This window comes from Protopterus annectens, chromosome 7.part0 (assembly GCF_019279795.1).
Source record: "Protopterus annectens isolate FY-2018-M chromosome 7.part0, PAN1.0, whole genome shotgun sequence".
NCBI classification, from domain to species: Eukaryota; Metazoa; Chordata; order Ceratodontiformes; family Protopteridae; genus Protopterus; species Protopterus annectens.
The window spans coordinates 464,407,844-464,424,489 of NC_056739.1; the positions used below are offsets into that span (position 1 = coordinate 464,407,844).

A 16,646-nucleotide genomic window follows, 5' to 3' on the forward strand; every position below is an offset into this window, starting at 1 on the left:
AATGAGAAGTATGGTTTAAGAGGGGGGTGAGGAGAGGTTTTCTGATTCAAGTGTAGGAGGGAAAGTTATTAGGGGTGTAATGATTTAAGCAGAGAAGGGCAACAAGTTACTGATGGAAAATAAGAAGTTTGTGATATAAAAGCACTTAATGTGCAAAGAAATTGGGGAAATGCTACATGGCAGAACAAAATATTACTTAGAATAGAGTGACTCATGCCGCTTAACTGTCCCTGATTTTGACTCATATTTTTGCCTTGTCCCTCATAAAATTTTGATTTTCTGGTAAATCACTTAGGATTACATTCAGTCAGCAATATCAGAGATTAGAGTTTCATAGTTCCAGTTGTTCAAAGAAATCACATTGAAGCAAAATGTGTACTGTTTTAACTTTTTAAGTGAACTAGAGTAATACTTAAAAAGTGTTTTTGCAGGGCCAGGCTTATCTAGGGGCAAACTAGGTGGCCGCCTAGGGTGCTGCTGTCACAACTGTGGTAGGGGAGCTTTTCTACTATTTACTTATTTTCAAAAAAGTAAAGAAATGGATGTCTCTGTACTTTTAGAAATAAATAAATGAATAACAAAAAGTGCTATTACCACATCTGCAAGAGCAGAATCCTAGGGAGGAAGTTGTTGGTTTGTTCATTCAATTTCTTGGTCATCTGCTTCGTCCTACCTATGATTTAGCCATAATTAAAAGGGAGATCATGGATGGGATGGAACAAGTTGTCAACAAATTTTAAACTGTAATATCTGTGGCTTTAAAAGATATTACAGACAACAGACCATATGTACCTCTTAAGATTACTCTTGAGTAGCCCAGTTACCACAAGCATTACTACATGGTTCCTAGTGTTCCAATATTATATTATTGCTATATGTGATGTAAAAATTAGCAAATTAGGTGCAATTAGGGTTCCTTGCCTCCTGAATGTAGAAACCTGATTTTTGGTTTGCTATGTGGCACTGAAAGTAAGAAACGTATTTAAGTATGTATACTACAGAAGGAAGGATTGGGGAAGTAAGTGTTTTCATTCTTCAGTTAATAACCAGCAGTTGCAGTAGTTGGTAACATTAACATTTTGATTCTGATTTTGAAACTTGGTCCAGCACTATTCATTATCAATGTATGTGAGCTATCTGTCATCATTTGTTTAAAACAATGTGGGGAATTTCTGTCTCTGTTGTGGTCAGCATTCTTAGTCCCATCTTAGAAGTAAGGTACTTACTCTCAAATTGTTGCACAGCAATTCTGACCAATATAATCCAGGACATACTACTGGACATCTTATTAAAATATGTCACAAACTGCACAAAGCAGACTCCCAAGGACAATGATGTTTGTCTTTTCGGCTTTTCCCGGTTAGGGGTCACCACAGCAGAACTCCAGTCCACTAATGATTGGCAGTTGATTTTTATGGTGCAAGTTGCCAGCCTGGCTCCCAACCTTCAGCGAAGGCACACCCATTCATGCATGTTTTTCAGAGGCCACGGGGAGGACATGCAGACTCCACACAGAAGGCACTCCAGCCAAGAATTGAACAGGAGAACTTCTTGCTGTGAGGTAACAATGCTACCGCTGTACCACCGCAGATAAACACTCCCAAGGACAATGATATTATGAGGTAAGTTTTTGTTTTTTTACTAATAGATAACCAGATATTTACACTCATATTTCTCAGATGTCTCTGCTTGCACATAACACCTCCAATTTTGTTTCACATTTTTTCCCTGTCATTTTATTTACTGGTAAGTGATTAAGGATTACTCAGTCAACAATGCCAGACAGTACAGCTTCTTACTTCTTATTGTTCAGAAAAAGGCATGTTAATTCAAACACTATTGTTCTATTAGCTTCAGAAGTAAATTAGAGTAGGATTTAAGAATTGTCCCTGATTTTAGATCTTTGCAACTCTTTTGCTTTTTGGTTTTGTCCTTGAGTATTGAGCAAAAAACTGAGAACCATGGGTACACCACTGGGACGTATAGCCTTTCAAAAATGTATGTGTGAGGTATGACCAACTGCTGCTCTTTGCTCATTATTCTGACTTTGTAAGATTACAGTATTTTATTTGAAACAACTTGGAATGCTTTTATATGTGGCTACTGTTTCCATGGAACAAAGCTGAAATGTGCCATCAGTTTTATTAGAAGCAGACATCTGAAGTGCACACAGAATTAGTTATAACTGTTGGGTGGGTGTGGGAGTGGTTGGTAGAAAGTAAATGACCCTCTTGTTTTCTCATTTTAAACAGTCACTATCTGGCTTTGCAAGACTAGTGTGCATTTGGAGCCGCTTGTAGAAAGTAACTGATCCTTTTTTGTTGACTAAGTTTAAACAGTCACTAAATTTTCAAGGACTAGTATGCATTTGCATGATTAATGTGATTAGTGCAAAGCAGCTTGGAATACTTCAATGCATAGCTACTGTTTGTGTGGAATAGAGCTAATACACAATATGTGGCCATTTTTTTATCACCATCACCTGATGCACATACAGAAATAGTTATAACTGCCCGGCGGTGGTGGTGGGAGTTATCTGTTTAAATTAACTGACCCTCTTGCTGTTTGCTCAGTTAAATAAGTTATTTTTCAAAAAGTAAAACATAAAATGTGTCACAGAACATTCAAACCTTCAGACCATCTGGGTATCTGGTGACTCATACATACCAGGCTGTATTACTAGATTTTGACACAGGCTTAGTAGTGGCCTGTGATCTGAAACCCACCTAGCCTAAAACCAGCCCTGCTGACCATTGCGTACAGAAGTTCACTGTTTGTTCGGGGGGAGCTGGAACAATGTCATTATTTCTTTAATTTTGCTGTCAAACCTCAGAGGTGATAACAGGTTAGTATATCTTATGATGGGCAGGGGACAGTGAGGTCATTATTGCTTTAACTTTCCTCACAAACTTCAGATGTACACACAGGGAGTCACTATAACTTGAATAGGATTAGTGCACTATATGCGATAAACACATCAGAAACACTACTGTGATCATTATTTTTTCACCTTCAGATGCATACAAAGATGGCTATCTTTTGAGGGAGGGTAAGGAGGTATGTTGTTTATATATGACTTTGATTCTCGGCTGGAATACCTTCTGTGTGGAGTCTGCATGTCCTCCCCGCAGTTGAGTGGTGTTCAACAGACATGTGTGAGTGGGCATGCCTTCGTTGAAGGTTGGGCATCGAGCTGGCACCACGGCACTGTAAAAATCTACTGCCAATCATTAGCGGATTGGAGTTCCGCTGTGGCAACCCCTAACCGGGAAAAGCCGAAAGAAAAAGAAGAACAACAACCAACAATATAAAATATATTCCATTTTTTTTCAGTTTGTCCTAGTCTGATTTCAAAGAGGTACACAGACAGTGACTGTCTTTTGGAGATAGGGGTGAGGAAGCATGCTGCATATATGCATGACAGCAGCAACTTGAAATGCATGATTTGGGCCATTTGTGCTTTCACTTTCATTACATTCTAACACCAGTGGGGGATACACATACAATGACTATCATCCTTTTGTTCCGTAGGGAAGGGTGCCATGTACTATTCACACATATGATTTATGTATTCTCACAAACATTTGTCTTTTCAGTTTATTGTGAATTGATATTTTGTCAGTTTTGATCCTTGGATATAACTTATTTCTTCCTTGAAATAAAAACCCAAGACTAAATTTCTTTCTTTACTCACAATTTCTGTTTGGGCCGTCAGTGGATAAAATACTGGAAAAAAGATCTAAAGTGCCCTTCAGAACATTTAGAACCCCATGGCTTCTTGGGGCCTAGTGACCCTCAGACACCTGGCTCAATGCAGTTATTACAATGTAGTCATGGGTAGTTAGGGGCTGTTGAAAGGGTGCAAGAAAAAGCAAAATGAAAAGCAACACTGACTTTCTTTAATTGTGATCTTTGTTCAGGTCATCATTGGAAGAAAAAGGTTGTTTAAAAATTCACTGAAATGCAATGCAGAGAATCTATCAGCCCACAGACCCCCAGCATAATTCTTTTATTTCTTCCACAGTTATTACAGTGCAATCCTGGTCAGTTAAGGTGTGCTGAAAGGGTGCAGGAAAAAACAAAGTTGAAGAGTAAGAACTTCTTTTAATAAATATTTGGTTTAGGCCATCATTGGATGAACAGGTTGTTTTAAAAAAACTGTTACAATGCATCTCAGAACATCTACAACCTTTAGGCTTCAGAGGCCTAATGTCCCTGGACCTCCAACATAAAACAGTTCTTTTCTCCAGAGTTATCAGAGTCCAGTCTTGCCTAGTTAGAATGTGTTGAATGAATGAATGAATGAATGAATGAATGAATGAATGAATGAATGAATGAATGAATGAATGCAGAAAGAAACTGAAGAGCTTTATTTAGTGTGTTACTTGTAAACTATACTTGACTGTTGGGAGACAATGGAGAGGGAATATAGTAAAACAATAAAGCTTTCAGTGCATTCTTCAAGTACCAACTAAACAAATAGCCATTTGGGAGATTCTTTGTCCAGAGTGGTACTTTATCACACCTCTGTATTCACATTAGTTTTCACTATTAGTTCTTAGTTATCACTACTGTGAGAGCTGGTGATGTCAAACTGTACTCCAGTCATTTTAGGAAATAAGCTATAGGTCCTTTACACCGCAATCCTTAGGCCATATCTCAAAAACCTGTATATGCTCCTATGATAACTAAATAAGCATTGGCTAACCTTCAACAAATTGCCAGTAATGGTGATTAAATCACTTTCATTATGAATAACCAAGATGGCTAGGAGGGTACATTTACTGTTTAAAGTGGTCACGTTGAATGGTTCTATTTTAAGGCATTTGAATATTCATTCCTAAGTTGAAATTATGGTTATTGTTTGAATAGAGCAGTTAGTTTGTTTCCATAAAGGGGTAACCAGGGTACACTAGTTTGACATCCTCAGTTCTCAGAGTTCGGATGACTAAGAGGTACAAGAGGCACTTATTTATTCATATAATACTAATAAGGGGTGAGAGGAGGTGTAGGACATCTGTTCTCTGTGTTAGGACCCTTAGCTTGCACCAGGCACCTTTTTTATTCCAAATGAACCAACATTCCCTGGGGCAGATTATATGAAACATTATTGTCTCCCTTTCCTCATAAGTGCATATGAGTATCTTTTCATTGTCACAAAGAGAAAACCAATCAAGCATACAGTAGGATGCCAACAATACTAGTGGTATGGTTACCGAATTCTTTTGTAGCATGACTGAAGTCTTGAACTGAGGATCCCATGACCCCCCAATCCAAATCAGAATGAATCTGTGGATTAACTAGGAAGTGTAAAACGTCAAACCTGTAGGGAAATAAGCAGTCCAGGAGTGGCAGGTTTCCTTATGTTTCCAGTGTGCTAGCTCCATAATATAGAGGGATAAGGCCCATACCGCAATCTGAAATCAATTAGCAAACCAGAGACTGGCAAAGGAGGATGTAAGTGAGCAGCCAATGCCAATTTTCCCATCCAGGAGACAGACTAAGGATCTAGTCTGCTGAAGTACTGACACCTGCTGGAAAAACAGGTAAACAGCATGCAACCCATGGGGCCAAGGGTGTGCAGTTGATTCTGAAGCAACTTTTCATTGAGTGTGTGCAGTGGAAAGGAGAATGACAGAGGAATGCACAACAAGTCCATGCATCTCTGAGTATGTACAGCAGCCACCAGCAGAGAGGTTAGGGCCCATAAAGAGCAAATTCCTTGAAGAATGCTTGGATGATGACATGCCCCTTTAGCATAAATGACTCTTGTCCCAGTAAACATGATGTGGAAATTGATATTAGGTGGGTAAAGAGCAAAAAAAATCACCTTGAATGCTTCTATTAGTACAAAAAGGAAATGCTGTCCAACAAAGAAAGTTATTTGCACAATACGTATTTCTACAAGATTGTGTGTGTGTGTGTGTGTGTGTGTGTGTGTGTGTGTGTGTGTGTGTGTGTGTGTGTGTGTGTGTGTGTGTGTGTGCCTGTGCGTGTTTGATGGTATAATTGTGTAGTGGTTCCCTACACATCAACTAAAGTTGTATGTTGTTCAGCAGTTTTATTTCTCTATCTGAATTTTCTTGCTAGTTTTTTCCACACGAGGATGATCAGATCACTTTTTCCTTTGAGAAACATATCTGATCCTGTCTTATAGCAGTATTTAGTGAGGTTTCAAAGGAAGACTTAAGATACAAAAATACCTGAGGGGTTCTCACAACTAAACGTCTGCCAGAACACTATGACCACCCCTCAGCGATAACCTGTGACAGGATGCACTGTGTCAGATCCCTGCCAGTGAGCTGTAGGGGGGTTCTCTTCCTTCCTGTCATGTCAGAATGTACAGGGTGATACAAAATATATGGCAAAAGAAGGAGAATAGACAAGTTAGAAAATGATTTATGCTAAAAAGTGACAAGCCCAAAGACATACACACTGACTTATGTAGCACATTACCTGTTTCCCTTCCATCATAGGGAAGTCAGGAATAAGTGCACATCATGTGATTGCATTTAGAAGACAATATCTGTCGTTTCTTTTCACCTCATGACCTCTACGCTGTTCTCTCTGACAGAGAGGTATCATGACCTGGTTCTTGGATGATACCAGGAATAGTTCTAGAAGCTCCACTAGCAATTCAAATCCAGCAAACATATTAGGGTGGCGATTACACATATTTGCTTTTCATTTATTTGTTAATCAGCTAGATTAGCTGGTCCATGAGCCTTTTTCAACCATGATCTAGGACAAAAGGCACATTAAACAAAAACAGACAAAATTAATCAAGCTACTTACATTACCTAAGTAAGGAAAGTTTGTATAAGGTTTATGTATGCACTGTTAAACATTTATGAATGTAGTAACAAACAAGTACAGCTGTCAAGCTACCACAGGAAAAAAGTAGACAGCACATGAGCATTTATTTATGGACTTATGTATATATTACATACTGCTATAAGGTTTGCCCAAGCCTAAGCAAACACATTTACGTACCTTTGCCTCTTTGTGGTCCTACTATTTCTATTTTTTAAAACTGTATCTCTTAGCCCATCTCATCCATTCTTACTGACATATATGGTCTTATAGTAACCCTATAAAATACTTCACACCTCTGTGCAGGTTAAACTCTACAGCTGCTTTTAAGCCAGTCTTACATGTAAACCTTCACTGGACAGGTACCCCAGTTCTTCAAGAAGCAGCGTCTCCCATCTCTGGCCTAAGCCTTAGAAAAGCCAAGGACTAAGGTCCATTGAGCAGGGGTTCTGAGTTAAGGTGTAGGCAATATCTTAGGGGCAATTTTTCAAATACCTTAGCTTTGTCATCATAATGTACATAGGTGTATTTGAACACATGCCGTGCTGCCATTTCATTGTTGGGTGACCCTCCCTTTTCACCAACAGTAGACTTATTAACAACATGGACTATTAATTGCAAGTTATCATCTGCTACATCATGTTCCTACCAGATGATCCTGCACATACCTTTTTGGTTTGTTCCCGAACTCAGGGCACTTACAGGGCAGTCCAACCCTCAAGTAAGAAGTTTTAACTGAGTCAGTGGTATGGGCAGCCTTCCTATTCTTGGTTCTTGTGTGTATGTGCAAATCAGTGAATTCAAGCAAGGAAGAGTTAATAATCTTTATGTTTGGAAGAAAAAAGTGAGAGGGGTAGTAGTCCATGAGTGCAAACCAAGAAGTAAAATGTATCAAAATGTGATCCCCAAGCCTGGAAAACATACAGCATCAGTAGTGGTAACAGCCTGTCTTAAGGTAACAGAAATCTGTCCTTGAAACCGCTGACATGCCTGATGCACTCTACATGTTGCCAGACTCTGAGCATATTTAGTTTACTAGATTACATATTTTGAGTTTACTTCATTCCTTCATTCTTGTAATAGTCAGGTGTCTACTCTGGTCCAAGCACCCTCTGTCAGATTGTCTGTTTTGTTTGCTGCTGTTGAGGCTGCACAGTAAAAACGATCTTGGCATTTGTTGCTGTACAGTGAGTTGCATAGTGATACAGCACCAGTAACTGGAGTAAGTTATGTTTCTATTACAAACATGGGAATATACTGACAGAAGAGCACACTGGTGCTTCAGGGCAGCCAAGTGGTGCAATGAGTCACTTCCCTTCAAATACCCATCCCATAACATTATCCTATCTTATCCCTACTTTGTGCCAAGATTTTCCCAGCAACTTTCACTGAATCGCTGTCTCAAGTAATACATTCCAGAAGCAGAAGTTTTTCACTTCTAACGTAGATCATCCTCCTCTGTTTGCTACCTAAGTTCTCGTCCTCTTCAGTTCCTCTCTTCCCTCCTGCTCTTAAACAAATCTGTGTTTGTTCATAAAATACACACCCATTTCTTTTCTCTCATTAATGCAAACATGCACAAACTTTTTCAAGTTCCTAGTTATGCTCCATACCCAGTAGCATCTGGTAGTATTGCATTTCATGCCTTCTAGAAGCCTCATTTCCTTGTTTCTGTACGGCCTTATCAGTGCTCTGTTTTATAAAAATACTAGGATCCATAAAAAAGTTGCCCAATACTGGAACAGAAAATGCAGACTTGCAAGTCACCTTTGCTCATGCAGAATTTTTATTTTGTATAAATATTGTCTGAGAGTCATGTGAAATTCTTTTGGCATCTGACTTTTATTAGTATTAAGTGCAGCTGCATAAATGTGACATCACTGTGATGCCACTTTAGTCTGCAACAGCAACATCATTTCATCTCAGAGATACAAGCATAATTTAATAGATGCCATCTGAATTTAGGATAGTATACAACCAAACACATGACATTTTTTGTGACACAAACAGAATTAAAGTTCATTTCCCAACGTCCCATCCATCCTTCATCCCAAACAAATGTCATGCTCTGAGGTACAGGGCATCGCTTTTCCTATGCAGTTATCTGTCCAACATCTGGAAAAACAACAGTAATTGAGATTATCTTATATGCCATAGTTTTTAAGTCTGCCCCCCCCCCCCTCACCCCGAGGCTTCAATGCTGTTTTTTTTTTACTCTAAGGCACTGAAGTATTTGATGTGTGCATTTTTTCAGTAGTTCTAGGACTTCTTAAAGCTCTTTTCTATACAAATGATACTTTCTGTGTGCATGCATACATAATCAGCACATGCTATTTTTCCTAGTGTTCTTCAGCCATTGACTTTAAGGTAGTGCTTTGAACATTCATTTTGCAGGTCAGGGCTGTGCTTACTGAGTGATGTTCAGAACAACAAATCTTCATCACTAAGACATCTTCACTTGCAAGGATCAAAATGCAGATTGTATTCCTAAGTTAAACTGCAAAATAATGTTATTACTGATAAGAGAAAAGATGGCATTGCATTTTTTCCTTTGATAAAGAAAATCGTCCATCAATGTACCCTGAACTCCAAGTGACCCATCCCACTGTGAACTTGCAAGCACCACCCACGCACTTACCATCCAGAGTTACAATGCTTTCATGTTGTCATCAGCTTGCTTGCTCTTCTTTTTAGATCGAGGAGACACATTCACTCCTTGTTCCTTGAAAGATGATCATAAAACACAGTAAGAGCTTCATTTATTTATTTTTCTATGGGACATTTTACAAAAAAAATAAAAATAGAAAAGAAAAACTCTCAATGATATAGTCCAAAGGCTAAAGATATTTGTTTATTATGCTAAACACCATATAGCTGCTAAGTTTGTGACATCAGCAAACAGAAAAAAACATTCTTTCTGTAACATTATCAGTTCAAGATAAGTAACTTGGACATTTCTTAATATTTTAACCTTGATTTTCAGAATGCCATCTGTAAGACAGTAGCTTGTGAAGAATGTCATTTTTATTGAACAATTCTTTCCTGCATGGTGGCAAAGTCTCTTTGATGTGATATTGTGCAGTAGAGATGCTGTAGTCCATAAAGCGGGACCCTAAACCAAACAGCATAAATAGTTGTCCCAGAATGTTTTCATTTGTCAAAGTAATCATCTAGTGTGTCCACTTCTGATGGCCAGACTGACATAAGGATATTCAGGTGTGTCTATTTTTGATGGCTGACAAAAATATTCAAAATCTTGATGTAAATGGATGGTGTAGAAAGTACAGTTTTGTACCTACCATAAATGTAGATGTCCGAACAGGATAGCATCTGCAGTCATAACAAATGGGTTGTCCTGTCGTCAGGCAGCCCTTCGGTCGGCCGGATTCCAAAGTCTGGGTCTGGCCTCGGCTGGTGTCGCACTTCACCCGACGTCATCTCTCCTGGTCTTCGGGTATAAAGGTATCAGCCGACGCCATTTTCCTCAGTGTTTCTTGCCCCAGATGCCAGTTGCCCTCTTGGAAAACTAAATTTTGGATAAATGCCAATTGTTTCCAAAAAAAAATAGTAGGCAAATACAAAAAATAAGCATGTATGTACATATATACAAACAAATACACCATAAGAGATCCCCCCCTAGCTAGCTATTAGGAGGGTAAATACCCTAGGAGTACCACAGAGGGGAAGGAGGGTGGGTAATCCTGACTGCAGATGCTATCCTGTTCGGACATCTACATTTATGGTAGGTACAAAACTGTACTATGTCCTTCAAGGATGCATCTGCAGTCATAACAAATGGGTAGAATACCATAGCCAAACTAGGGGAGGAGGAAGAAGAATTATGGTGTAGTTAGGATCCCTTGTAGAACAGCAGTGGCAAACCCTGCTCGGGATCTAGAATATAGAGGTAAGTTGTAATGCTTGGCAAATGTATGCACGGAGGTCCAAGTAGCCGCCTCAATAATGTCCTTGGTAGCCACTCCTCGTAAGAAAGCTGTGGTAGTGGCTGTAGCCCTTGTAGAGTGAGGTCTTATGTTCTGTGGAATTTGCTTTCCATGGTAGGAGTAACGGAATCTTATGCAATTTCCTATCCATTTAGAGATTGTCTGTTTGGAAATTGCTTTTCCTTCCCTTCCTGTTGCATAGGCTACTAAAAGCTGGTCAGTTTTTCTGTTACCTTTGGTTCTGTCCAGGTAGTAGCGCAACTGTCTATGTACATCCAAGGTATGCAGCAGTCTTTCCCCCCTGTTCTGTGGATTGGGAAAGAAGGTAGGTAGGTGGATTGCCTGGTTTAGAGACACTCTGGATACCACCTTAGGCATAAATGTAGGATTAGTTCTCATGGACACTCTATCTTGATGGAAGATTAGGAAGGGTTGCACTGCCATTAAGGCCTGTAGTTCCGAAACCCTTCTTGCTGAAGTAATTGCCAGTAGGAAAGCAGTTTTCCATGATAGGTGTTGAAGGTCTGCTGTTGCTGCTGGTTCAAATGGAGGGAGTGTCAATTTTTCTAACACAAAGTTCAAGTCCCATGCTGGTAATGGTGGTTTCCTAGGAGGTTTTACATTCTTGATTCCTCTGAGGAACTGCCCGAGTAGAGGATGTGAGAAGACAGGGGGATCGAAGCTGTATTCTGCAGAAATAGCTGATGCATGTATCTTGATGGAGGAATAGGACAGGCCTGTATGTAGAAGCTCTGCCAAGTACTCCAGGATGTTAGCAATGTCTATCCTTGACACATCTTTCCCTCTTTCAGTACTCCAAATGACAAACCTTTTCCATTTTCCTGCATAATTCCTTCTTGTTGAAGGTCTGCGGGCTTCAAGGATAATGTCTTTCACCCTTTGGGATAAGTCTGGGTTAGTTGCTGTTATGTGATGTTCCAGGCAGCCAGTTGCAGAGTTTTTAGGTTTGGATGCATGATGTTGTAGTTGTTCTGAGTTAACATCAAGGGCATCAGGAGTAGTGTCCACGTCCTCCCCCGAGACATGCTCCTCAGCAATGGATACCAGTGTTGTCTTGGCCAATTTGGAGCTATCAGAATTATCCTTGGATGTTCCTCTTTGATTTTCAGTAGTACCTTGTGCATCAAAGGGAGAGGTGGAAATGCATATGCTGTCAGGCCTTTCCAACTGAAGGATAGAGAGTCCACCTTCCATGCTAGTGGGTGGAATGTCCTTGTGCAGAATTTCTTGAGCTGGTGATTGAGTGGGGATGTGAATAGGTCTATTTGTGGCATTCCCCATTTCTTTGTGATGGCCTTGAAGATGTCCGGGTGTAGCATTCATTCGTGAGCATCCGAGGTAGTTCTGCTTAACATGTCTGCTAGGATGTTTTCTTTTCCCGGTACAAATATTGCCTGTAACTGGATGTTGTAGCTCAGAGCCATATTCCAAAGGTCCAGAGTCATTCTGCATAGGGGGTATGAATGAGTGCCTCCCTGTTTGTAGATGTACCACATGACTGTGGTGTTGTCTGTCCTTATCAGTAAGTGGCCTTCTTTGAGAAATGGTCTGAAATTCTGGATTGCTAGTTTTACTGCCAGCATTTCTTTTTGATTTATGTGCAGGTGCAGTTGGTCTGGAGTCCATAATCCTTGTATGCATTTGTCCAGCATGTGTGCCCCCCAGCCTAGATCTGAGGCGTCCGTTGTGATGGTTTGGCTTGCTTGGAATTTGTGGAAAGGCAAGCCTGGGTTTGACTGGCATGCTTGAGCCCACCATAGGAACTCTTGCTTCAGGCATGGGATTAGTGGGATTTCGGTTTCTAAGCTGTGCCTGTGTTGAGACCATAAATTATTTAGGTACCACTGTAGCTTTCTCATATGCAGTCTGGCATGGGGGACCAGGATTATGCATGATGCCATGAAGCCCAAGGCCTGCAGTACTTTTCTTGCAGTTAGTTTGTTCTGTTTTGTTAATGCCAAGAAGTAAAGAGGGAGTTGCTCTTGTTTTTCTGCAGTTAGGAATGCCATCTGTTTTACTGTGTCCAATTCCGCACCCAAGAATGTTCTTGTTTGGGATGGTATCAGTCTTGACTTTTTTAAATTGACTGTGTATCCCAGGGCTTGCAGTAAGCAAATGACTCTTTGTAAGTCTTTTGTCAGTTTGTTTTTGTTGTCCGCTTGTATCAGGCAGTCGTCCAGGTATGGATAAATTTGGATTCCCTGTAGCCTGCAATGAGCAATTACTGATGCCAGGCATTTTGTGAATACTCTGGGCGCAGTAGATAAGCCAATGGGCAATGCTGAGAATTGATAATGCTCTGATCCTGCAAGAAATCTGAGGTATCTTCTGCAATTTGGTCGTATGGGGACGTGCAGGTATGCCTCCTTGAGATCTAGAGTTACCAGCCAAAACTCCTTGCCCAGCATGGGAAGAAGTTGCTGAAGGGTCAGCATTTTGAATTTTGGGACAATGATGAATGTGTTTAAGACGGACAGGTCGAGAATAGGTCTCCAACTTTTCTCTTTTCTTGGTACTAGGAAGAGTCTGGAGTAGAATCCTTTGCCCTGTTCTGTTAGTGGTACTCTTTCCACAGCTCTCATCTCTGTTAATTGAGCTATCTGTTTTAGAGCTTCTGTTTTTTGATTTGGAGGTAGGTTTGGCATTCCTCTTTTCACTGGTAAGGTGTGGAAGTGAAACCTGTAGCCTTGGTCTATGGTCTGCAAAATCCACTTGTCTTTTGTGATATAGTGCCAATTTTTTGAAAATAATGCTAACTTTCTGCCTAAAGGTGCTGTTATTTGTTTCCTGGTAGGCGGTGTCAGAGCCAAGTCACTGTGATTGTCCTGGTGCAGTGGCAGTGGTTGTGTCTGTGCCTCGCTGGTTATTGCCTTGCCACTGGCGTCCTCTGTAGGCACCTCCTCTGGATTGATTTCTGCCTCTGGCACATCTATTCCTGCCTCTTTGAGATTTTGAGGAGTCTGGAAAGGACCAATGGAAGGCCAGTTCCTGCTAAACCTTGGGGGCTGAACCTGTAAGAAATCCTTAACTGTTTGTACAGATTTTGCCTTCTCTTCCATTTTCTTCATTACTTGCTGAGCAGGCGTACCAAATAGACTGGCCTTATCCATAGGAGCATCTAACAGCTTTGCTTTAACATGATCCGGCAAGACCTGTTCTTTCAACCATGCATGCCTTCTTATAACAGTGCCAGTCATGGCTGATCTAAATGAAGCCTCCAGTGCATCATAGCCACATTTTAAAGAATGGTTACTAACCTGCTGAATGTTATTCACCATTTCTAAAACATATTTCTTATCTAAGGTGTCATCAGAGGACAATTTCTTAGTTAACTGATCAAGCATAAACTCTTGGTATTGGATCATATGAAACTGACAGTTCAAAGCTCTTGCTGAGAGAGTAGCAGAGGTGTAAACTTTTTTCCCCCATCTCTCTAAGGACCTGGATTCCCTTTCAGAAGGGAGAGGGTTTTTTGCTGAGGTCGAAGCTACCGCCTTAGGTCCCTGGGAAATAGTCTCAGGATCTGCGAGTGGGGCCTTGTATAAGTGGTGATGAGTGTCTGGTACCCTGTAAAACCTATCTGGTTTGGCAGGGGCTGGAGGTAAAGTATCAGGAGCAGTGCAGACATCATTAAATGCATCATCCACAACAGGCAGAACTGGAGGTATAGCTAAGGGCCTATGTTGTGGTAAGTGTAGAAAGGTCCTAAGCCTTTTTCTTGAATCTGAGAAATCTTGTCCCTGCCATTGGAATTGTTCTCTCATGGCATGTAATGTTTCCCCAAATGAAAATTCCTCTGGTGGAGAGGCAGATGGAATAGATTCTTCAGCATCGGAATCTTCATAAGTGGAAAAGGGAGCCTCTGGGTGGTCTGTATTGTCTGAGTCATCCGAAGAATCATCAGAGGACACTGGCTCAGGGGGCTCTGCTCTAGGTCTCTTTTCTGGAGGCTGAGAGGCCCTGTCTGGGTGAGATTGGGATCCCCTAATTAAGGAGATGAGATCCTCTGCCAAAGTAAGCATTTGTGAACTGGAACTGGGCCTGTGTGAGGGGCGCTTAACAGGCAGTGATTTAGCAGTTTTGGCTGCTTTAGCCCTGGCAAAGGCCTTAATAGACATGGCTGCAGGAGGCCTAGCAGCACCACGTGCTGGGGTAGAGACATCCAAAGGGATGGTGTCTGATAATTCAATAGGAACCACAGTAGAAGGCAAAACTTCAGAGGCCAATTCAACTAGGGCAGCAGGAGCCTCGGTAGTAGTCATGGATTCGGCTGAAGATTGACCCGTTTGCTCGGTTTCGGCCGAAACCAAGACACTCGCGGTTTGCTTAACCGTGGTTTCGGCCGAAACCGCGGACCGCGAGTGTCGGTCTTTTTCTTTGCGTTTTTTAACAATCTGAGTAGTCGGAGGATCCGACGGCATAATGTACGCAAAATCTGAGCCGAAAAACTGTTCAGCAAACTCCGACCGACGTCTAAGCGTTCGTCGGTTGAAGGAAGCACAGGCTAAACAGGCTGCTATGTCGTGGTCTGGGCCTAAACAAGGCAGGCAGTACGAGTGGAAATCCTTATGAGGTATTTGTTTCCCACAAGTTAAACAATTATTTACTTTTTCTGACATCGGCTGAGGCAAGAAAGAGTCCCCAACGGGGTACTTAGCTTTTTAGAAGTCTTCGAAGTAGTATTCGGTAGTAGTAATCTCTGGATCTGACCGACCGGCACTTGCGAACAGCTTCTGCTTCGGGCGCCACGCGGCAAGAAAGACTGAGGAAAATGGCGTCGGCTGATGCCTTTATACCCGAAGACCAGGAGAGATGACGTCGGGTGAAGTGCGACACCAGCTGAGGCCAGACCCAGACTTTGGAATCCGGCCGACCGAAGGGCTGTCTGACGACAGGACAACCCATTTGTTATGACTGCAGATGCATCGGTGGAAATGAAAAGGATACTCCATGGGGTCAAGTGGACAGTTAAAAAGTGGATGACTGACGGCTGATGTAGGGAAAATATAATTTCACAGAGATGCTGGTGGTGATGCCTTGGAACAAACTGATATATGTGTCTGCAAAGTATAGATTAACTGGGGGACTTAATGATATGTGGGATAGATGGGGATATGTGGGATAGATGGAAGAAAGAATGGGGTAATGGTACAGAAAGGGCAACTGCAGGGGAACTATGTTCAACAAAGCTCCTGATTCATCATCTTCATCTATTCTGACTTGCAGACCAATTTAAATATCATATTTATTTGATGTTTTGCCTTAGATGACTGTAACACCAGAGCTGTCTCTGGGCATCGATCCACTTGTGTCTACAGTTTAAATGGCTCCTCACTTACATCTGGGTGGAATGTAAATTTATCCACAACCCACCCCATTATTCAAATGAACTCTAAGTTACAGATCCTCAAAATATAAGCAAATGCACTCACATATACTCTTTTCAACTTCTAAAAACTACAACCACGTGTCAGAAACTGCACTGGTGCTGTTACCTCCAGCTGACTATCAATAACAATGTGTCTTATGTTACCTTAAGTGGTGCAAACATTGGCTGTATCCAAAGTCATTCCTATTAACAAAGCTGAGATCAGTCCTATGACTTGTGAGTTTTGCTATATATCCAGCTCATCTAGGACTTTGCATTTGCCTCCTACAGATTGCCCACAATTACACAGTAGTATAATATTTTTTTTAAATAAATGAGAGCGGTATTATTTTCTGTGTAGGCTACTGCTGACAGGGAGAAGTGCTATTTTATAATCAATAGCTTTAATACTTTTAGAAGAAGCAGCTGAAACTGATGCATGCATTTATTAAGTGCTTAGGAGCAACATTTTTAGAGAAGTGTCCATTGCTCAAATGTCA

At 41.0% G+C, this 16,646-nt stretch overlaps 1 protein-coding gene across 8 annotated transcripts in view; it reads right to left on the reverse strand.

Moving 5' to 3' along the window:
* SLC16A13 (solute carrier family 16 member 13) overlaps nucleotides 1–16,646 on the reverse strand; it is a 582,947-nt gene that overhangs the window by 186,187 nt on the left and 380,114 nt on the right. For 7 of the 8 annotated variants that reach the window (XM_044077053.1, XM_044077049.1, XM_044077050.1 and 4 more), the window contains one exon: nucleotides 9,452–9,535. The exons of the other annotated variant lie outside the window; for it this stretch is intronic. In XM_044077053.1, coding sequence (XP_043932988.1) covers nucleotides 9,452–9,454 — 3 coding nt within the window. In that variant the 5' untranslated portion in view covers nucleotides 9,455–9,535. The remainder of the gene's footprint in view (nucleotides 1–9,451; nucleotides 9,536–16,646) is intronic. 8 annotated transcript variants of the gene reach the window in all.